General features: G+C 50.3%; 1 protein-coding gene and 1 long non-coding RNA gene across 3 annotated transcripts; one reads left to right on the forward strand and one right to left on the reverse strand.

Moving 5' to 3' along the window:
• The first annotated feature begins 760 nt into the window (after nt 1-760).
• Nucleotides 761-21488, forward strand: ROPN1L (rhophilin associated tail protein 1 like). Of its 2 annotated transcripts, none has more exons than XM_067730372.1 (6): nt 761-925; nt 1235-1409; nt 5485-5608; nt 6795-6956; nt 17193-17368; nt 17448-17835. In XM_067730372.1, exons 2-6 carry the CDS (start codon nt 1279-1281, stop codon nt 17449-17451), a joined length of 597 nt encoding a protein of 198 aa, XP_067586473.1. In that variant the 5' UTR covers nt 761-925; nt 1235-1278; the 3' UTR covers nt 17452-17835. The 2 variants fall into 2 exon arrangements, with proteins under 2 accessions (XP_067586473.1, XP_067586472.1); XM_067730371.1 differs by lacking the exon at nt 17448-17835 and adding an exon at nt 21305-21488 and having other exon boundaries at nt 763-925.
• LOC137221132 (uncharacterized) lies at nt 2715-19348 on the reverse strand. Its single transcript, XR_010941879.1, has 4 exons — nt 19043-19348; nt 17346-17598; nt 6282-6340; nt 2715-5519 (listed from the first exon to the last, which is right to left on the reverse strand). It is a non-coding gene; the product is annotated as an uncharacterized lncRNA (long non-coding RNA).
• Nucleotides 21489-22574: the final 1086 nt, after the last annotated feature.

The following is a 22574-nucleotide window of genomic DNA, read 5'->3' on the forward strand; positions in this document are numbered from 1 at the left end:
CTTCACCTTCGTGTCGAGAGGGGAGGTGGGTCTCAGGGCCTGTTTCATTCAGTGTGGGTGTTAAGGGCAGCTGCAGCAGCCAGCCAGGAGACCCCTAAACTAGGTAGGATTCACACTTTGTACGCTGCCCTGGTCAGCATCCACCAGAATGGAACAGTTTCTCCTACCCCTGGACCCAAAACTATTGTATCGGAAAAGGTAGCTTATTTTCTCCTAGACCCGATTAGATTGGCTCAACCATCCTATCTTACTTAGGAAAACAAGTTAAATAGAATCTTCTTTTAGCTGGAAACTGCCCACTGTCTAAACTCTTAAGCGGCTTTTGAACTGCCAGTGAGTTCACTAAGTGGTGCCGATTGGGCCACGGGAACAGCGCTTGCGAAGGCGTCGAGGTCAGACACGTCTAGGACAGACACGTCAGTCTGGGAAGGCAGGGGCCAGATTCCTTCAGGGAGGCCCGTGCTGCGCGCACACACCAGCCTCCAGGACTTTAATGGCTTCCTACCTTGGAGTCTACGAGGCATCTCGCTCCAGAGCTTCACGGAGGCCATGCCAAGGAAAGGGGGGGGGGGGTCCTTTGGGAATTCGCCGCTCACATTTGGCAGTGGGAAATCTATCAAAAGGCCCTTTCCTAAGGGAAATGTTCCGCTCGTGCAGCTGTGAGCTGTCTGTAAAAGCAGAGGGGGCGCCGAAGCCACACTGCTCAGGCGCGTTCCGCCCCCTCCTCCAGCACCGGCCTGAGGCCGGCTTCGGCTCGGGTCCTGTGCGCGTGCGCGACGCCAGAGGAGCAGGGCCCGCGCGTGTCTCGGTTGCCTGGATACCGCTGCGAAGCAGTAGCTGCGGCTTGCGCTCCAGTTGCCGTGTCGCGGCTGTTGCTAGAACTGGCGGTCGGTCCTTATTTTACGAGGAGCCCGAGAAGGAGCGGGTAAGAGCCCTCGTCGGCCGTCCGCGCCTCACGAAGCCGGCCTCTCGGCCCGCCCCCAAACCTAGGATTCCGGCCGGGCCCTCGCCCCGGCCCCACCCCAAACCCGGGGAAAGGCGGGCGGCCAGGCCTGGCCCAGTTTAAACCTGGAACCCCGACCTGGTTCAGGATCCCGGACCTCGGTCCCGCCCTAAACCCCCGTCCTCCCCCAGGCTCCAAACTCCGGACCCGGGACCCCGGGCCCTGAGCCCCGTGGCCGTCGCGTCTCCCCCGCGCCCCAGGCTGACCAACCCTCCCTTTCTCGCCCCGCAGCACACCTTGATTCTTCCCAGCTTGGTCCTGGTCTGCGGAGAGCGATGCCTCTTCCCGACACCATGTTCTGCGCGCAGCAGATCCACATTCCCCCGGAACTGCCGGACATCCTGAAGCAGTTCACCAAGGCTGCGATCCGCACCCAGCCCGCCGACGTGCTGCAGTGGTCCGCGGGGTAAGCGCCCCAGGGCCAGCGCCTGGGAGAGCCGGCCCGTCCCCGTGCCCAGTCGTGCCTAGTGAATCCTTCCTGGACCAGTGGTCCAACGCTCGGGACACTTAGGGTACCGGCAAAACTTCCACTTTAGCATTGGTGGTATCTACACCTTAAAGTATCATCTAGGAAACATCATGGTTTTATTGACCACGAGACCAGAAATTACTGCAAAGTGCTCATTTATCTACAAAGCAATGACAGCTCCATTGTTGGAGAGTGGTATTTATGCAGGTAGACTAAAATTTATAAAACAGTTACACTGGGTAAAAAGTTTCTGCATTGTGTTACAAAGTCAAACTATCACAGTTTCTTTATTTGTGAAATGATTTTTACAAGGAGGAATCTTATGATTATGTTCCTTGTCTTCAGAGAACCCTCCAGGATTAGGTACCTGTTGAGTTTATTGGAACCAGAAGGTCTGGTTCACGTTGGGGTAACCATCCCAAGGCTGCTATAAGGTCAAACTCTGCCCAGCTTAGTTCACAACACATGAATCTTCGCAGTTTCTTGCAGCAAACATTCTAACCATTTCCAGGAACAGACATTAATACTTTAAAAGTCACAACTCAACAGACCTTAGAACCATTAAAATAAACCCTGTTGATTTTATAGGAAGGCTCTTTGTCCTTTTTCAGTAAACAAATTCAGACTCGGAAACTCAATTTTGTGGTCCCAAGAATCAGTATAAATTTAACTTAATATTTTTTAGTAACTAGCCCGTCAAATTTTGCTGACCTTCCCTAAACCGTGTGACCAAAGTGAATTAGTTTCCTATGACTGCTGTTAACAGATAACCACCAAACATGTTGGCTTAAAACAAGAAACGTTTATTCTCTTACAGTTCTGGAAGCCAAAAGTCCAAAATCAGTTTCCCCAGGCTACAGTCAAGATATTGGTGGGACTTTGCTCTCTCTGGAGGTTCTAGGGAGAGTCTGATCCCTCCCCTTGCCTTTTCCAGCTTCTAGAGCTGCATTCCTTGCATTGTTTGGCTCCTGGCATACCTCCATCGCCAATACTGGCATCCTCACATCTACCTCTGCCTCCCTCTTCTAGGGACACTTGTGATTGCATTTAGGAACCATCCTGATAAGCCAGGATGATTTTCCCATCTCAAAATCCTCACTCGGGCTTCCCTGGTGGTGCAGTGGTTGAGAGTCCGCCTGCCGATGCAGGGGACACGGGTTCGTGCCCCGGTCCGGGAAGATCCCACATGCCGCGGAGCGGCTGGGCCCGTGAGCCATGGCCGCTGAGCCTGCGTGTCCGGAGCCTGTGCTCCGCAACGGGAGAGGAGGCCACAACAGTGAGAGGCCCGCGTACCGCAAAAAAAAAATCCTCACTCAATATCTGCAAACTCCCTGTTACCGTGTAAAAGAAGATCCACAGCTTCCAGGATTAGGATGAGGATGTCTTTGGGGCCCTTACTGCACCTGCCACCAGAGGCTACTGGTTAATCCAGCACTTTGCCTTCTGACAAATGCTTCTGTCTATTGCTTCTGAAAGACTCTCTCAAGGTTCTTGCCCAAAATTGTGGCCTCTAGTATTAACCATTATTCAAGCCTAAATAAGAGATACAACTGATTCATAAGAGTTTATTTGTTCTCTACCAAACATTCCAAGATTTAATCTTTTTTTTTCTTGGAACATTACATTTGGTAACACTTTAGAGACAACTATTTTAAGCTTCACTTTAATTTAAAAGGCTTAATCGAGAAATTTCTGAATGTTCCATGCAGCTAATTACTCTTAAGAGCAGTTTTGGAGTTTAGGAGAAAAAGCAAGCATTAGTCATGTGTCCCAACTCTCTCAGAACAGAATCTGTTAGGGAGAGATGTCATCCAGAAGAGGGTGAATTGGTCTTTGAAAGATTTCGTAGTGATTGGGGTTAAGACAAGGCAGAAGAGGAAACAGCATATAACATGAGGGCCACGACAGGAAGGGAAAAGCAGCGGAAAGCAAAGCAGAAAGCCAGGGTGCGTCTGGAAGAGACTGCTGTGGAAGGTTCCAGCACGCATTCAGGGGAGGGTTCTTCTCAGACGAGCCTCACCCCCAGCCTCTGCCACGACGCAGCAGCTAATTGGCTGTCATGATGATGTCATTGAGTCCTGAAGGCTTGTGCTCACGTGCGCCTTATACTCGAGGGCATGTGACACAAGTTGGCCTGGCCACTCAGGCAGGCTTCCTCCACCTCAGCTCTATGGCTGCTTTGGAGTGACATCTCTTTGGGGGGCGTGGGGCTGTCCTGTGGATTAGAGGGTTCTTGGCGGCCTGCTGACCTGCCCCCACCAGGTGCCAGAAGCACCATCCACCCCAACTTGTGGCAACCAGAAGTGTCTCCAGACGCTGCCAGTGCCTTCCTGGGGAAGGGGCGCTGCGCTAGAGGCTGGGCCGAGCCTGGTGATTGGTTTGACGCGTGGTGAGGAGTAAAGTCCGCGAAATCGTTGAAAACCCTAATTCGGAACATGGCAAAGTGAAGCACCCCCTCAACCTGGCCCTGTAGGTCTTGAGGTCCACGTTTGTCTAACTGCCTGCCTTTTAGCTTTCTCTCAGACTATTAAATTCACAAAATATGACTGGACTTGTCCTAAAAGCGTGAAAACAAAGTCAAATTTGAGGGGTGGAGAGAGAAGAAGGGGATGAGATATAACATTTCTGTTAGCCTAACAAATACCTATTTATCTACATTTTGTTACATCAGAGATGTCTCTATTTACTCATATCTTTTTTAAAAATTTTATTGGAGTAGAACTGATTTACAGTGTTGCGTTAGTTTCGGCTGTACAGCAAAGTGATTCTATCCATTCTTTTTCAGATTCTTTACCCATATAGGTTATTACAGAATATTGAGCCGAGTTCCCTGTGCTCTACAGTAGGTCCTTGTTGGTTATCTGTTTTACATAGAGTAGTGTGTATGTTAATCCCAAGCTCCTAGTTTATCTCCCCACCCACCATTTCCCCTTTGGTAGCCATCATTACTCATATCTTTTATTTTTATTTCTTTTTCGGTACACAGGCCTCTCACTGTTGTGGCCTCTCCCGTTGCGGAGCACAGGCTCCGGACGTGCAGGCTCAGCGGCCGTGGCTCACGGGCCCAGCCGCTCCGCGGCATGTGGGATTTTCCCAGACCGGGGCACGAACCCGTGTCCGCTGCATCGGCAGGCGGACTGTCAACCACTGCGCCACCAGGGAAGCCCTACTCATATCTTTTAAGTTATTACCTGTGGCCGTGGATGATTTAGTGTTTTGTTTTCCTGGATATGTCATTTCTTTGATGGAGGTAAAGTCATGGGGGCAGCAAATGATGTGGCTTCAGCCGCCGGCCCCGGCTGACACGTGCCCAAGGGGAGTGAGTTTCACAGAAGGACCCTGCCTGGCACCCTGCCCCCTTCCAGCCAGAGCCCAGGTGTACACCCCCTCCTGACTTGTTGCCCCAAACTGTCTCTGTGCCCCAGCTTATTCCCAGTTTAAGCAGTAATATCCGTGTCCCAGAAAGGAACAATTAAGGGAAAAAAATACTAAAAAACAAACAAACAAAAAAAAACAGGCAGGAAAAGTGAAGGGTAGGGGGAGGTCCGCACCTGACTTAGCCAAACAGTGACTTCCCTGCTCCAGGTGCCTTAGAGCTGAATAGGCGCAGAGATGCTTGAAATCAAGCCCCTCAAAAAGCAAGGCCAAGACCCTCAACTGTCAAAGTGGCATGACGGACCATGACCTTGCACTCGGGTCATGCGGGGCCCCGACCTCCACATCCCCTGGCAGTCTCAGGACTCTGATGGCGTTCGCTGGATAAGTGTAGCACCTGTTACCAGGGCCCTGAGACCGGGGCTGCCATTGTCCATGCGGTGCAGATAGAGAAACTGAGGCACGGGTGGAGGTGAAGTCGGAGAGCTGAGTGGAGGAGCCGGGACAGGAGCTGGGCCAGGGCACCCAGCACTGTCCTCCCTCGTCACTGTCGCCCTCTGGGTTCATTGACAGAAGTACATGAATTCAGGGGCTGGTTGTGTGCTGATGAGCCTTCAGAGATGTCTGTCGTTGTTAGGTATTTTTCAGCTTTGTCAAGAGGAGATCCACTTCCTGTAAAAGACAGAATCGAAATACCCATGGCTACTCAGAAAACAGACACAGGCCTGACTCAAGGACTCCTTAAAGTTTTGCACAAGCAGGTATAAGAGTTTGCTATCAGTCAGCTGAACTTGAGATAAAACGCCACAGAAAGCTCCGTGCAAGCCCCGCCTTCCCTGCAGTAAACCTTCAAGGTTTATTCAAAGAAGGAATCTTGGATTCATGGCCTTTCTCTGGTTTAAAGAACCCAAGATAGCTACTCATGATTATATAGAAATATAACTTCTTTTAAATACCGAATTCAGATGCAAGAGGCTGCTAGACTAAGAAAAATATCTGAAAATATGAAATTTTAGACATGGGAGTTGCAAGATCCTTCTTGAAATATGTGTTTGTAAAAACTATGCTAACATGATAATCCGCCACCTTCTTCATCTGAAAGACAGATTGCCCTCAGGCGTCTGGCTTCCAGCCCTCCTGAGAGCCCTCGAGACCCACCATCTCACTTGGAAAGTTCATAGAAAGTGTATTTTATCTGAATGATTGGGCTGTGTTGCTAAAAACAACCTCAGTGGTATAACCCTGAGTTTTAAAGCGACTCGTCCCCATTCTACATCTCGAAGTCCTGTGTTCCTGTTCGGGGTGCAGTGACTTCTGGAAACGAGATTTTCCCATTTCTAGTTTTTCTAGATTTTTCCCATGTCTAGTTTAAGGGAAAACGAATAATCACTGCAAGGGGTAGTTTGGGAAAAGACATGCTAAAGTTGCTCAAACCTCTTTCACGCAGAATATTGCTAGCAGATCACAGGAGTTACCAGTTTTCATGAAGTTGTCTAAAAGAGTAGAAGGAATAAATTTATTTTCAGTGTTGAGATTTACCCCATTTAACTGTTAGCATGTTTCAGGGTTGGATTTTATTTGATTTATTGGAGTTTTATTTGTATTGTGAAGTATTTCAGGCAGACAATAGAGAATCATGTACGCCATGTCTGTGTGCCCATTTTATTAAGTCATAACATTATGCCATGTTTGTTTCCCAGTCCTTTTTTCTCTTGAGAAGTAACTTGTTGCCAGTCTCTAGTTCCCAGCCCCCTTCTCTGCCTGTGCATCCCCTGCCCCCAGACACACACATCCCCCCCTCCCCTCCCCAGGGCTAATGGTGCAGTGAATTCAGAGTTCATATTTGAAAGGGGATGGGTGCTCTGTTTAAGTCTTCAAGAGCGTTCTATTACTTCTTGGGGCTTTTAAACTTAACGTAGATTGTGTCATGCTGTGTTTTCTAAACAGTGTAGCCACAAGGAATATGTGGAATTAGCAGATCTTGAGCAGAAATGGAAAAATCTGTGCCTGCCGGTAGAAAAATTCAGAGCTCTCTTGCAGTTGGATCCTTGCGAAGACAAAATCGAGGAGATAAAATTTTTAGCGCTTGGATGCAGCATGCTTGGTGGGGTACGTACCTATAAGTAGCATATTAATAATTCTGTGTGCTCATAGGCCTGGCTTAAAAATGATTTAGGTGTTTCAGTAACCGAAGCAACACTTTCATTACTTTAGTAATCTTGTCTTAGAAAAGCAATTTTTTTCAGATGTTTATTGTATTTTAGGCTTATAGTTACTTTAGTTTACAGAAGTTAAGTACTTATGAATGCCTCAATTCAAAAGATGTTAACAGTAGACAAACCATACAGATACTGTTAAAATGTGTTTAGTTTTTAGAAGAGAATGCATCAGTGACTTTTATTAAACTACATGTCACTTGGTAAATGATACTATGTTGCCCTCATCTGTGCAAAGAGGCATAAGATTATTTTCTATTTTAGTTAAAATCTGTTATTAGTAACTAATACTGTAGATACCTTGCTGATGTTAAAAAGTATAACTCATACAACTTAGGAATGAAGACACAGGGAATTCCCTGGTGGTCCAGTGGTTAAGACTCCGCGCTTCCACTGCAGGGTGCATGGGTTTGATCCCTGGTTGGGGAGCTATGATCATCCCACAAGCCAGGTGGCTCGGCCAAAAAAAAAAAAAAAAAAAAGACGACGAAGAAGAAAAAGGAATGAAGACACAGACGTCCCTTAAGGGAGGTGGGTGTGGTAGGGAGGGGGTGGAAGTCTAGAATCTCTCCTTAGCCTTAGTATTTGAGTCACCCTGTGAGACACACGGGTCAAGTGCAGGGAAAGTTACCACTTTAAGTTTGTGAAGAAAGGAGTTGAGAAAAGAGAGCTAGCTCCCTTTACTGCAGAGACGAGCAAAGTTTGCTACCCTCTCCCTTCAGTCTTTGGACCCCAGAGCACGTAACTGGCTAACTCTTAGTCCTCACTTCATGGGGTGCCCTCGTCTCGGGTCCACGCATCAGCCTCCTTAATTCTGTTTTAACTTTTAAGAATTACTTTATGTAACACTACCTTGCGTGACCACTAACACAACTAAACCACTAACACAACTAACCTCCAACCTGTCCCCCTGCCGCCCACACCTGAAGCATCAGTTCCCCTGATCTCACGCTTCCCATTGATCCCATATGGACCCCAAGAAATACATCATTTAGTTGGTTTTAACTTTATGTTGTTACTAATCTTCTGGAACTTTTTTTCACTGCCAAGTAGATTTCTCTTTATTCATCTGTATCATTACAGACGCTGTGGTTCATTCATCTCCTCTGCTGTGTGAATATAGTGCTATTTACTGGTTCTGTTAGTGGTCCCAGCGAGAACCTCTGAAACCCCAGTAAAGTCGGGTGTTAGGCTAGTCGCTTCCTTTTGCTGTGTACCTGCCCACACGTGGTGTTTCCGGTCAGCCATAGAGAAAGCGGTCAGCCCTGGGCTGGACACGTCAGACCAAGTTCCCTCCTCTAGGCTCAGAGGCCACCAGGGAGAATCCCAGCGGGGTTTCATTGGAGGAAATTTTTTTTTAAATAAATTTATTTATTTTTGGCTGCATTGGGTCTTCGTTGCTGCGCACGGGCTTTCTCTAGTTGCAGCGGTCGGGGGCTACTCTTCGTTGTGGTGCGCGGGCTTCTCATAGCGGTGGCTTCTCTTGTTGTGGAGCATGGGCTCTAGGTGCGCGGGCTTCAGTAGTTGTGGCACACGGGCTCAGTAGTTGTGACGCACGGGCTTAGTTGCTCTGCAGCATGTAGGATGTTCCCGGACCAGGGCTTGAACCCGTGTCCCCTGCACTGGCAGGCTGATTCTCAACCACTGTGCCACAGGGAAGCCCTATTGGAGGAAATTTTATGTTGCTTTGTTCATCTGGAACTCTGGAAGCAAGATTTTAATAATATAAAATTAATAACTAATATTTGATTTTATGGTTTGCTCCTCTAAACTTAGTTGTGAAATTTAGATTTTTATAATGATGAGAAATTAGACTATTTCATATTTGGGGATCCATCTTTGTAATTTCTACCTCCCTACTCAGGAGAATCAGCCATTAGATTTCAAACCAAACCAAGCCTGTTTTGTAAGATAAGACCTCTTACTGTGTGTGGGGTGTGACACTAGATGGAGACATTTGTTAAGGATGGAGCTTCCTTTCTGAAGTGACTGCTGGGGAAGGGACAGGGAAACAGCACACACACGCTTCTCTATTCTTCCTATAACGTGTCACTTATCCCCGTCAGCCAGTGTGGGACCCTGGCCTGTCCCCTGAGGAAGCCACCTCTGCCAGGAGTCTTTGCTGTTGGCCTTTGACTCTCTCCTGGTGCCAGTGGCCCCCTTCTCACTGTGGAAAGCGGGGAACCTTTCATACTTTCATATCCAGGTGAAGTTCGCAGCCTGAGATGCCAGCTCTGCCCTGGCCTGCCCACCCCCGTACCCCGAGTGCAGGGCTGACAGCCGTGCTCTGGGTCCACGGGGGCCAGGAGGAGCCAGGCCCAAGGCGGCACTTGTTTTGTTGATGCACCGAGTGCCCGCATTGGCGGGGTAGCTTGGAGATGCCCCCGGAGCACAGTGCTGTGACTTCTGGGAGACGCTTCTTCATCTAATTTGGCATCTTAGCATTTGTCTTTACGCTTAAAAAAGAAAACCTTCACAAAGGAGCAGATGAAGAAGTGAAGCGAGGTGAGGAGGACGCTTTCGTGGGTCACTGCTGTCCACCTCGTCGCACACAGGACTTCTGTGAAATTGGACGCTGGTCGCTCTGCCTGGACGTGTCGTAGCGACTCCTGCTGCCCCGCCCACTCCACGGCGTCTCACGGCTTGTGGCTCTTCAGTTGCTCTTCGGAGCCACTCTAGTCAGATGAACCGAGTTCTCTGCAAAGATTGGAACCTCAGATGTCTGAGCCACGCGCGTCGTTCACCCTCTGTTCCTTCCAGGGACGTCTGTCAGTGTGGCTTTTTGTGGGCCTCGCCCTGAGTGCCGAGCGTCCCGACAGCCCCTGCCCATGGAGGGACGTCTGGTACATCATCGAAGCCCCGAGCGCTGCTCTGGTTCTCACATCGACGCTTCAGACGGGGTGGGGGAGCGTCGGGGGCCGGCCGTGTCTGTGGGCACCTCTCCCTTGCCGGGCGAAGCGAAAACAAGTCTGTGTTGTGACCTTCACCTTAGGTTTCTGCAGCCCCATCAGGGGTCCTAAGCATTTAAGAGGTGGATCAACATTTGTCATCTGTTTTTTTAAGTATGGACATCTTTTTTGTAATGTAAAAACTTGTGGCCCAAGTCCCTATTGCACCCACACACGACTGACAAAGCCCGTAATGACAAACTACCCACCTGCCTCTGGTTCGGGTTTGAAAAGCCTTTGCACTTCATTCACGAGAGCATCCCTCCGTGTGTACAGCTGCCAACATATGCGCGTGTCACGTAATTTCCCATCAGAACGTACTGCTTACGAACGGCCAGCGTTTCTAGGGTTCTTACCAGGTGCGGGAATGTTCGGAGCCCTTTGTCTGTTTTCTCTTTTGTCCTCCCAGCAGCCCTTGGAGGAGAGTCCTGTTCTCCGAATCGCAGGGTGGCGAGCTGTGGGCAGAGGCTCGGCGCCTCAGGTGGAGGTGGTCGGGCAGGATTCGGACTCAGACCACGGGCTCCGGAGGTGCCGCCACCGGTAGACGCGGGGGATGGAGGGGCCCCTGAGGATACCCCTGTAGCCCAGGGAGTGCGCCGCCCTCAGGTTGGGACACCGTGTCAGAGAGTAACATCTCCTAGGCCTTCCCACTGATACCGTTTTATGTCCTCACGTGATCCGCACCCCAGAAATCTTTGTGTCAGCCTCCCAACAGCTCTGGCTCTGGACCAGCTGCAGTCTGGCCGCTCTGCCCGCACGCGCCACAGAGACTTCTGCTGCCCCGTCCACTCCACGGCGTCCACTCCGCCTGTTGGGTCAGCTGTCTGTGACTCGTCGAGATGCCCTGTGCGCTGCAGGCAGCACCTGGCTCGCTCTCGGCCGCTCTCCCCAGGGCCCCCAGTTCAGGGTCCCGCTGGGCCTCTCGAGTCCATTCTGAGACGCCCACCCCTGCGGCCAGTGCAGAGATGTGGCCCTGATGTGAGTGCAGGCGTCCAGCCGCAGGCATGTTTAGGAACTGCCTCTGCTGACCAAGCAGCTGGTCGTGGGCCCCCTGGCTCGCTGCCCCACAGGCTGAGCGTCTCCTCTGTGGGGAAGCAGGGGTGGGGTTGGCGGATGCTGGGCCTGGTAGCCCCTCCGTCCCTTCAGCCTGATGGACTGGCTTCACTCCAGCACCATGTCCGGCCAACTGGAGAATGTGTGTCTCCCTGCGGCACCGGCCGTAATCCCCAGGACCACGTTGTAAATTAGGAAAGCTGCGAGGATAAGGAAACAAAAAGGGTCGCAGGCTTTTTAGTTTTTGTTTTTAACATCTTGATTGGAGTATAATTGCTTTACATTTTTGTGTTAGTTTCTGCTGTATAACAAAGTGAATCAACTATACGTATACATATATCACCATATATCCTTCATCTTACGTCTCCCTCCCACCCTCCCTATCCCACCCCTCTAGGTGGTTACAAAGCACCGAGCTGATCTCCCTGTGCTATGCGGCTGCTTCCCACTAGCTATCTGTTTTACGTTTGGTAGTATATATAAGTCCATGCCACTCTCTCACTTCGTCCCAGCTTACCCTTCCCCCTCCCCGTGTCCTCAGGTCCATTCTCTACATCTGAGTCTTTATTCCTGTCATGCCCCTAGGTTCTTCAGAACCTTTTTTTTTTTTTTTCAGATTCCATGTATATGTGTTAGCTTATAGTATTTGTTTTTCTCTTTCTGACTTACTTCACTCTGTATGACAGACTCTAGGTCCATCCACCTCACTACAAATAACTCAATTTCGTTTCTTTTTATGGGGAGTAATATTCCATTGTATATACGTGCCACATCTTCTTTATCCATTCATCTGTCGATGGACACTCATGTTGCTTCCATGTCCTGGCTATTGTAAAGACAGCTGCAATGAACATTGTGGTACATGACTCTTTTGGAATTATGGTTTTCTCAGGGTATATGCCCAGTAGTGGGATTGCTGGGTCATAGGGTAGTTCTATTTTTAGTTTTTTAAGGAAACTCCATACTGTTTTCCATAGTGGCTGTGTCAATTTACATTCCCACTGACAGTGCAAGAGGGTTCACTTTTCTCCACACCCTCTCCAGCATTTATTGTTTGTAGATTTTTTGATGATGGCCTTTCTGATTGGTGTGAGGTGATACCTCGTGGTAGTTTTGGTTTGCATTTCTCTAATGATTAGTGATGTTGAGTGTCCTTTCATGTGTTTCTTGGCAATCTGTATATCTTCTTTAGAAAAATGTCTATTTAGGTCTTCTGCCCATTTTTGGATTGGGTTGTTTTTTTTTTTTTTGATATTGAGCTCATGAGCTGCTTGTATATTTTGGAGATTAATCCTTTGTCAGTTGCTTCATTTGCAAATATTTTCTCCCATTCTGAGGGCTGTCTTTTCGTCTTGTTTATGGTTTCCTTTGCTGTGCAAAAGCTTTTAAGTTTCATTAGGTCCCATTTGTTTATTTTTGTTTTTATTTCCATTTCTCTAGGAGGTGGGTCAAAAAGGGTCTTGCTGTGATTTATGTCATAGTGTTCTGCCTATGTTTTCCTCTGAGAGCTTTATAGTGTCTGGCCTTACATTTAGGTGTTTAATCCATTTTGAGTTTATTTTTGTCTGTGGTGTTAGGGAGTGTTCTAATTTCATTCTTTTACATGTAGCTGTCCAGTTTTCCCAGCACCACTTATTGAAGAGGCTGTCTTTTCTCCATTGTATATTCTTGCCTCCTTTATCAAAGGTAAGGTGACCATATGTGTGTGGGTTTACCTCTGGGCTTTCTATCCTGTTCCATCGATCTGTATTTCTGTTTCTGTGCCAGTACCATACTGTCTTGATTACTATAGCTTTGTAGCATAGTTTGAAGTCAGGGAGCCTGATTCCTCGAGCTCTGTTTTTCTTTCTCACGATTGATTTGGCTATTTGGGGTCTTTTGCGTTTCCATACAAGTTGTGAATTTTTTTGTTCTAGTTCTGTGAAAAATGCCAGTGGTAGTTTGATAGGGATTGCATTGAATCTGTAGATTGCTTTTGGTAGTAGAGTCATTTTCACAGTATTGATTCTTCCAGTCCAAGAACATGGTATATCTCTCCATCTGTTTGTATCATCTTTAATTTCTTTCATCAGTGTCTTATAGTTTTCTGCATATAGGTCTTTTGTCTCCCTAGGTAGGTTTATTCCTAGGTATTTTATTCTTTTTGTTGCAGTGGTAAATGGGAGTGTTTCCTTAATTTCTCTTTCAGATTTTTCATCATTAGTGTATAGGAATGCAGGAGATTTCTGTCCATTAATCTTGTATCCTGCAACTTTACCAAATTCACTGATTAGCTCTAGTAGTTTTCTGGTAGTATCTTTAGGGTTCTCTATGTATAGTATCATGTCATCTGCAAACAGTGACAGCTTTACTTCTTCTTTTCTAGTTTGGATTCCTTTTATTTCTTTTTCTTCTCTGATTGCCGTGGCTAAATCTTCCAAAACTATGTTGAATAAGAGTGGTGAGAGTGGGCAACCTTGTCTTGTTCCCGATCTTAGTGGAAATGGTTTCAGTTTTTCACCATTGAGAACGATGTTGGCCCTGGGTTTGTCATAAAAGGCCTTTATTATGTTGAGGTAAGTTGCTTCTATGCCTCCTTTCTGGAGAGTTTTTATCATAAATGGGTGTTGAAAGCTTTTTCTGCATCTATTGAGATGATCATATGGTTTTTCTCCTTCAATTTGTTAATATGGTGTATCACGTTGATTGATTTGTGTATACTGAAGAATCCTTGCATTCCTGGGGTAAACCCCACTTGATCATGGTGTTTGATCCTTTTAATGTGCTGCTGGATTCTGTTTGCTAGTATTTTATTGAGGATTTTTACATCTATGTTCATCAGTGATATTGGCCTGTAGTTTTCTTTTTTTGTAACATCTTTGTCTGGTTTTGGTATCAGGGTGATGGTGGCCTCATAGAATGAGTTTGGGAGTGTCTCTCCCTCTGCTATATTTTGGAAGATTTTGAGAAGGATAGGTGTTAGCTCTTCTCTAAATGTTTGATAGAATTCTCCTGTGAAGCCATCTGGTCCTGGGCTTTTGTTTGTTGGAAGATTTTTAATCACAGTTTCAATTTCAATGCTTGTGATTAGTCTGTTTATATTTTCTATTTCTTCCTGGTTCAGTCTCGGAAGGTTGTGCTTTTCTAAGAATTTGTCCATTTCTTCCAGGTTGTCCATTTTATTGGCATAGAGTTGCTTGTGGTAATCTCTCATGATCCTTTGTATTTCTGCAGTGTCAGTTACTTCCCCTTTTTCATTTTAATTCTGTGTTGTAGGCTTTTTAAAACTGAGATTTGGAATCAGTGCCGCTGTGTGACCCTGAGCTCAGGCCACAGGGCAGGAGAGAGACCCCCATGGTCCTGACTCTGTTCAAAGGGTCAGTCAGGATATTGTCCACATTGCTATTTTCCTGCAGCTAAAAGGGACATGGTGGGAGCTGTGAGGTGGCTCATGGTGTCGTCACGAGAGCAGCTGTAATTCTGAAACTGGAAAAACCCACGGAACTGGCGCTGGAGATGCTCAGGAGGCCGCAGCGCCCGTGTTTCTCACGCGTCTCCACTTGGATTTGAGATCCGGCTCAGGCGTGCACTCTGGGCTGCAGACAGTGCAGCCACCTCCTCCTGGACGAATTTCCAACCAGGGAATAATGGGCAGGCGGTTGGAGAAGGGGGCGCTGGGCAGGGAGGGGTCCGTCCTTGTGGCTGGTGAGCCAGTAGCCTGACAGCGCACAACCCTTGGAAGTGAGAAATCTGTTGTAGGAAACAAAGTCCCCAAACCAGGCAAGGTGCCTCATGAATCCTTTAGGGTGTAAAAATTGCTGCAAATCTTTTTGCCAGAAACATCAACACTGGTAATGTCATCTCGCCTTTGCAGAGGGAAGTGATGCCAGAACACTTTGATGTGTTTTTTCCTTAAATAGCTCTTCCTCGGAAGCGCTGGAACATCAGTCACCCAGCGCTCCTGTGCAGGCTCCTCGCCAGCTACCTCCCCCCACCGCCCCAGGTCCCACCCTCGCGACGACTGCCCTCCGCTGTGTGGGCTAAAACAGCAGCATCTAATGTAGCAATGCGTCCCTGAGACGTTTCAAGCAAGGAGCCAGTAAAATACACAATTTTGTTTTCACCAAGTCCTCCCTCAGGACAGCCTATCGGGGGCCCGGCATGGGCAGTTTTCCTTGGAGAAATGAATGCCGTCATTTTTCTAACTAGAGCATCGTTCTGCCCGCAGAGTTGGGCTAACGTCAGGACTGCGCCATTGCCCCAGCCCCACCCCAGTGCATTCTGTCTCAGCAGGGCTGTCGGTCGGGGTGGGGCATGGCTGGTAGCTTTGCAGACGCCCCGAGTCCCAGCTGATGGCGATGGGGGAGATGTGCTCCTATGGTCCAGCCGAATGCCTGGAACCCAGGCACGTTTAAGCCCTGTCACTCGCTCCCCGAGCCAGCCCAGTGACTGTTGGCGGTGGTGGAATGTGGTGGTCACGGCCAAGCTCAGGAGGTTGGCTGCCTGCGTCCCGTCCCAGCTGGCTTACCTGGGACAAGTTAGCCTCTCTGGGCCCCCTTGGCCTCATCTCATGAGGTTACCGTAACGAGTAAATGAGATGCCAAGTCAGGCTCTCAGAGGGTCCCTGGGACGTGGAGGGTGCCAGCCATTCGCAACTTCTGTGCAAGAACCTCATTTCAGTCCCCCTGCCTTTCCTCTCCTGCTGCCGGAAGCACAGGTGATTTTTCTCTGATATTGACCATGAGAACCTAGTCCAGCTCCTGGCGCTCGAAGAAGCAAGCTGCTGTGTTGTAAGAGGACCTCAGGGAGACCCCCGTGTCTGGAACTGCAGGCAGCCTTTCAGAGCTCAGGGGGGTCTCCGGCCAACAGCCAGTAAGAGTCCAGCCCCGTTCCAGTCCTACAGCCCCAGGGAGTGAGTTCTGCCCTTCCCTAAGGGCGGCTGCAAGTGGATCCCTCACCAGTCGAGCCTCTGGATGAGAACCAAACCCTTGCTGCCACCCGATTGGAGCCTCACAGAGGGCCCGGCGAAGCAGTGCCGAGGCTCCTGACCCGCAGACACTGAGAGGGAATGAATGTGTGGTTTAAAATTTACACAGAGCTGGCTCCGGCCCTTTGCGTGTCCCTGAGGCCATGGGATGTACTTCCCCCACAGTCACTGTTCTGGTCAAGCAGGTCTGCGTGCGACTTTCCCTAAACCTGCACCTTTCCCCTGGGGACTGTCCTCTGTAGCCATCCCACCGGTTTTTTCTTGCTGTTTCTCCTTGTGAGTGCAGCCCAGATTCATTCCCACGGGAGCTTCTCTGGAGGGTTCTAGTCTGTCTCCTAGGCTTGCTGTCTGAGCTCTGTCCTCCCTACAGTGGCAGCTGCTCGATGTTAGTGCCACCAGGGATGTCCCAAGTCATTCCCATTTTTTAAAAAAAATTTTTAATTCTTTTATTTTTTTCCTCATTAGATTTTTTTCTATTAAGGTATAGTTGATTTACAGTGTTGTGTTAATTTCTGCTGTAAGAGTCATTCCCATTTAACATAAGATAAAACCTGGGGGCTTCCCTGGTGGCACAGTGGTTGAGAATCCGCCTGCCAATGCAGGAGACACGGGTTCAATCCTTGGTCCAAGAAGATCCCACATGCCACGGAGCAACTAAGCCTGTGCACCACAAGTACTGAGCCTGCGCTCTAGAGCCCGTGAGCCACAACTGCTGAGCCCATGTGCCACAACTACTGAAGCCCGCATGCCAAGAGCCCATGCTCCGCAATGAGAGAAGCCACTGCAATGAGAAGCCCGCACACTGCAATGAAAAGTAGCCCCCGCTCGCCACAACTAGAGAAGGCCTGCATGCAGCAACGAAGACCCAATGCAGCCAAAAATAAATAAATAAAATAATTAACTCTATTTAAAAAATAAATAAAATAAAATCTGGGAATCAAATTTTTTTCAGGCCAATTACAATACATCTCGATCAACCCTTTTCTTTTTCTTTCTTAAGGCAATTATAAATTCCCCTAGTTCTTAATTCACACCGAGAGGATGTACTTTTGAGAGAACTTCTGTAAAATGTACTCAGGTGTTTATTCTGCTGCTGTCTTTCCTTTCAGTTTAGTGAATCCCGGTAGTAACCGTTTCTCCACCTGGTTTGTGGTGTTTCTAGTCATTGAACACTGCCATGAAGCACCTGTGTGAGATCCTGACTGCTGACCCCGAGGGGGGACCTGCGCGCATTCCCTTTGAGACTTTCTCCTACGTCTACCGTTACCTGTCGGGACTCGACTGGGATATATCTGCATCAGACACGGAGTCCTACCTCTCCTCTCTGAAGAACAGCATGTGAGTGCTCGAGGGCCCAGGAACGCAGGTGTCTCGGTGGCGGGACGACTTCTTTCTTCCCATTCTTCTCTGCTCTCAGATAACGTGGTACCCGCGAATCCGGCCTTTTGTAGAAGGGAAGGCGGCACACGCTGTGCCCCGAGGTGTCACTCAGTGATGCTGAGGATACCCGGGCCTCGGGAGGCTGTGCCGGTCTCTGCAGACTTCAGAGGGAGACAACTTATCTCGTCCTTAAGAAACATGTATCCAAAACGCATCTTGATTCTTAAACACGGGATGTCACATGGTTTAAAACCGGGGCATGTTCAAAAGTAAGAATACATTTCTCAACAATGAAACACCGAATGGGTCCCTGCAGGTGGAGGGCGTGAGTGAGGAGAGACCCCGTGCCCTCTGCCCTCCCCCGCCCCGTGCTGTGCTGCCTGTGTGTGGGGGAGGGGGACGCGGGGGAAGGGCCACCCCTCTACGGCGGGGGGACTCGGGGGGAGGGCCTCCCCTCTAAGGGGGGCGACGCAGGGGAAAGGGCCGCCCCTCTAATGGGGGAGACGCGGGGGGAGGGCCGCCCCTCTGGGTGGGGGAAGGGCCGCCCCTCTAACGGGGGGGGGACGCGGGGGGAGGGCCATCCCTCTGGGCGGGGGGACGCGGGGGAAGAGCCGCCCCTCTAACGGGGGGGGGGACGCGGGGGGAGGGCCGCCCCTCTAAGGGTGGTGACGGTGCTGCTTCAGGCAAGCCAAGAGGGAGGAGGAGGCCCTGTGATGAAAGGGCAGTGCCCCAGGCTGCCAGGCCTCCCAGTGCCGCCAGGCCTCCCAGTGCCGCCAGGCCTCCCAGTGCCGCCTCTGTGCCGGGATGTAGTCGGGGGTTCAGATCACGAGAGAGCCAGCGCTGGGAGCTGGTGACGGTGACAGCTCCGCCGCCTGGCCCCAGAGAGCCCACGCCCGGCAGGCCCATCACAACCTCCCAGGATCGGTGCCCTCCACCGTCCCCAACCGCCCACGTCTGGGGTGCCCCGGAGCTGACCTCTCAGCCCTCCCTGTCCCTTCCTCCCCTCCTCCCTTCAGAAGCGCACCCCCTTGAGGACCCGCCACCGGACTGGGCCTCCAGACCCCGTCCTCCCATTTTTCCTCCCTCTGGTCCGTCATCCACCGACGTGGCAACCTCTCCCCTCCCCCTCGAAGCTGCGGCGCCTCGGTCTCTCTCCGCCTCTCCACACACCTGCGGCCGGCCCCGCACTCTGACCTCTCAGACCTCCGTCTGGCGGCCGCGGTTCCTTCATCCTCCTGGGCCTCCCCGTCTTCCCAGACACCACGACTCCCTGGCCCTCTCCTCGCCCGTCCCAGGGGAATCTGCCCGCTGCCAGCGGTCGCCCCTCCCTGATCCTCCTCTTTCCTGAGCCCCGCCGCCCCGTGCCGCCCGCTCGTGCCGCCCGCTCACCGAGGACGAGCCCGAGGGGGGGCCTGGCGTCCTGCTAAAGCCGTCTGACCTGGGGACCGCCCCCTGCCCCTGCTGCCGTCCCCGACCAGGCCCCAGAGCGGCTCACACTCACGCACTGACCAGAGCCCTCCTGTCCCCCTCCCTGTGGCCAGCCTCCGAGCCCGGCCCTCCGTTCCCCTCTCCTGTCCCCTCCTGCGGGGACCCCAGCCCCTCCTGGCACGCGGCCCCTGTCTGGCCGCTGACCTCCACACTCGGATGTCACAGCGCCCGCTCGCCCTCTCCTCGGCCGTGTAGGTGGGTCCGGTGCACACGTCAGGCTTATTAACACGTCCCAACAGAACTCCATATCTCCCGGACCTTCCCCTCCGCAGTTCTGCTTCCCCGCTTGTGGACCGCATCACCGTCCCCCCACTAGGTCAGGACAAGACGTGGGTGACTCTCGATGGAAGCCCCTTCCCCCCGACCCCTCCCCCCGGGACCCGCTGCTGCCCCTGGTTCTGGCCCCACCGGTTCTCCCGCCTGCACCTCCCCAGCTCGGCCGTTCCCCACACGGCGGCCACCGTCCCCGGGAATGATGACTCGAGTCACGTCCCCGCCACGCCTTCCCGGCCTCTCGCGCCCAGGGGCTGATTCCTGCCCGACCCGCCACCGTTTGCCTGGTGAGCGCTGCCTGTGCGTCTCTCCCGCCCGCGGCGCTTCAGCCACACGCCGCCCTGGGTTTGGAGAAGACAAAGCTTGCCCCGACTCCAGGCCTCTGCCCTGGCCTCAGACACCCTGCCCATCTGCACAGCTGCCGAGGGTCCTCAGCTCAGCAAGGCCTCCCCTAAGGGGCTCTGCCCATGAGGCAGCACCTTCCGCCCTGGGTCCCACCGTGAAGCCGTCTTCCGTGCTGTGCGTGGAGCACAGCCATGCGGCGGGTTCAGCAGCCTGGGGTGGCGTCTGCACGCGGAGCGGTGCTGGGGGGACATCGGTGAATGCACCCCACGGGTGGTGGAGATGGCGGGACACGGGAGCCTCTAAGGAGTTCGGGTTATGTCTGGTGGCACTAGGGATCCATAGAAGGTCTTAGGGAGAGTGGTGGTGAATTTTGGTTAGAAGACCCCTTGAGCAGCAGATGTAAGGGGACTAGCTAGGAGGTTTCTGCGAAGGTCTGGAAAAGAGCTGACAAAGAAGCGAGAGGCTTTTTAGTGCTGCTTGGATTTGGGTGGCTGACTGGAGGTGAGGAGTGAGGGGAGAGAGCCTTCCAGGATGCCCAAGTGGCTCCCGCCCGGGTGGATGTTTGTGTCTCTCCCAGGAAGGACCTGGGGGCGGCAGTACTTGTGAGTTGATGGGCCTGTGGCGGGGTCGGGGCGGGGGGTGCTGCAGGACGTGTCAGGGAGCTCAGACCCAGGCTGGGATCCTCCCAGGGGGACGCCGGGCATCCCAGTATGAGGAGAGCACCAAGGGTGGGGCAGCGGGAGTCCAGCCTTTTTGAGGTGGGGGCAGTGAGTAAGGAGGACCTGAAGCAGGAAGAGTGAAGCGGGGGAAGTGACTCCAGGAAAGGCTTGGGGGAGGGGGCGGGCAGTGAGGGGCCTTGTCCAGAGCGGCAGACCCCAAAGCTGTCCCTTACGCTGGCCACAGAGGTCACTGTGCCCCTGGCACCGGTGATTTCCGAGGAGTGATGGGGACAGAAGAGCTGAAGTGTGGCCTCCAGCTACCCACGCGGGTACAGCTCACACTCCCAGGAACGGGGAGGTAGGCTTGACCTCCACAGGGAGGGGCTGAAGGTAAAAAGAAGGGCATTTAACTGCCGGCTGGGAGGTCGGGGTTTATAACCTGGTGTTTGAAAATACAGACAATAACGGGATTCCCCTGCTCCGGAGCAGAGGATGGTCCAATCCCCATCCTCTCGGCCCGTTGCCAAGCGGCCACAGTGGGAGGCTCTCCCACAGGTGTGGTTCCCCTGGGCCCGTAAGAGATGGTTCCTTTTTACGGTAAAATATATTTTAGAACCGCTAACTTGTGTTCCTTTTACTTTTAAATATGAGCCCTCAAGACAGCTCTAATTTTCCCACTGATGTGGGAAATCAGCATTGTTACAGTTCAGTGTTTTTACATCTACTAAGTTGCTAGTAGAAATTTACTAATGTTCACCATCTTTTATCTATAGATAAAAAATCAAAAGATATACTCATCAGTGCCAAAGTTTCATAGACTTAAGACAGTCCTTTGAGTTTTACTGGACCAATGCTTAAAATAGAAAGATACTTTTGTTATACTAGTGACTAAAATTTGAGTTGTCAATAAAGAAAAAACTGCAAACATAGTACTGAGTTTTTCACCTAGAAAGATATGTGCGTTTTTTGTAAAAGAGTGCTTTATTTTTAGAGGTAAGAATTACTGATTTGAGACCATAAATTATCAATTTTTTAAGGTAAAACTTATAAATTATACTGTATTCCATAAAAATTGTATTGTGTGCAGTAAGAAATTACTAATAAGTGTCTTTATCTGTTTCCAATTTAGAGACTCTAGAAAGGATGGCATGATAGGACTTTCAGATTTTCTTCGTTCTAAAAAGGAAAATGTAGAAAACCTCGAAAAGAAAACTCAGAAGACATAGGCCATTAATACAGAGAAGAACACATTTTAATGTCAAAATAGTGTTTTTTAAAATCTTGGCATCAAATACAACTTGTCATTAACCACATGCATATGTAGTGTGAGTTTTTCTTTTAATGGAATGTGACCAGTGCATCATGGGGCCCTATTTAATGATTATTCTTCACCGTGTTCTCCTAAGAACCTTAATGCAAAACATTCACAGCAGTGAAATGATCTGAGTAAAACAATGTTTGGATGCTGCAGAGTAGGAAGGGGAATGGGCAGTTTAAAGTCAGCTGTATCTCTTCTTCTTTCAAAACTCCTGAGCGTCAGGAAGGCAGATGCCCCCTGCTCCCTGGCAGCCACACCTAAGGCTCCCTGGGAGAAGAGTCTTCCGCTGAAGCTGGGTCTTCTCTGTGACAGGAGGGCCTGAAGGACTCACTGGCTGGAAGCGCATCCGTGGCTGGGAAGCAAACTGGACCATCAACTTGGACCAGCACTTGGTCCACTGGACAGAGATAAGCCTTGAGATCCTTTATTTGCTCTCTTGATACAAAGTCCTCAAAATGACAGTGTCAATGAATACATCTCAGGTTAGTTTTCTGAGAACTTGGGAATGTTTTCTCTGTGCAGATTTGTTACCATGCTAGTAAATTTTATCGGTGTTCAAAGACTTGTGAAAACCCAAAGTTAGGAGATGCAGTTGTTATCTAAAGAAGTGTGTCATTTTTTGCACTGAAAGGTGTGAAGTATATTTTTCATCTGGACACTAAGCTACTGTATTTGAGATGATCGTTTTCCTGGACTTACAGTCACCCTTGCAGTGAACAGACGATATAGAGAGACTATTCATAAAATTACAAGAAACTTTTCAGAGTTGGAGTTTTAAGAGCTTTTGCAATTTTTGAGTTGCTTTAAACCTTCTCAAAGTTTAATTTCCCCAAAGAATTTAAGTATTTTTCTCCTTCTAATCATAAAGCCTCCATGCACGGGGGTAAGTGGAAAGACACCTTAGGTTTTGTATGAGTGCAGTGGTAAGTCGTGTGGAGTGACCAGATGTGTGCAGGGGAAGCACTGCAGCAGGAAGGGGTGTGCAAAGGAAGACACAGAAACGGTACTTGGCCATCCCGTGCACCTGACACAGACCCGACAAAGGCGCAGAGGGTTTTGTGTTTTTTTAAGCCAGACAGTC

Source organism: Pseudorca crassidens, chromosome 3 (genome assembly GCF_039906515.1).
Source record: "Pseudorca crassidens isolate mPseCra1 chromosome 3, mPseCra1.hap1, whole genome shotgun sequence".
NCBI classification, from domain to species: Eukaryota; Metazoa; Chordata; class Mammalia; order Artiodactyla; family Delphinidae; genus Pseudorca; species Pseudorca crassidens.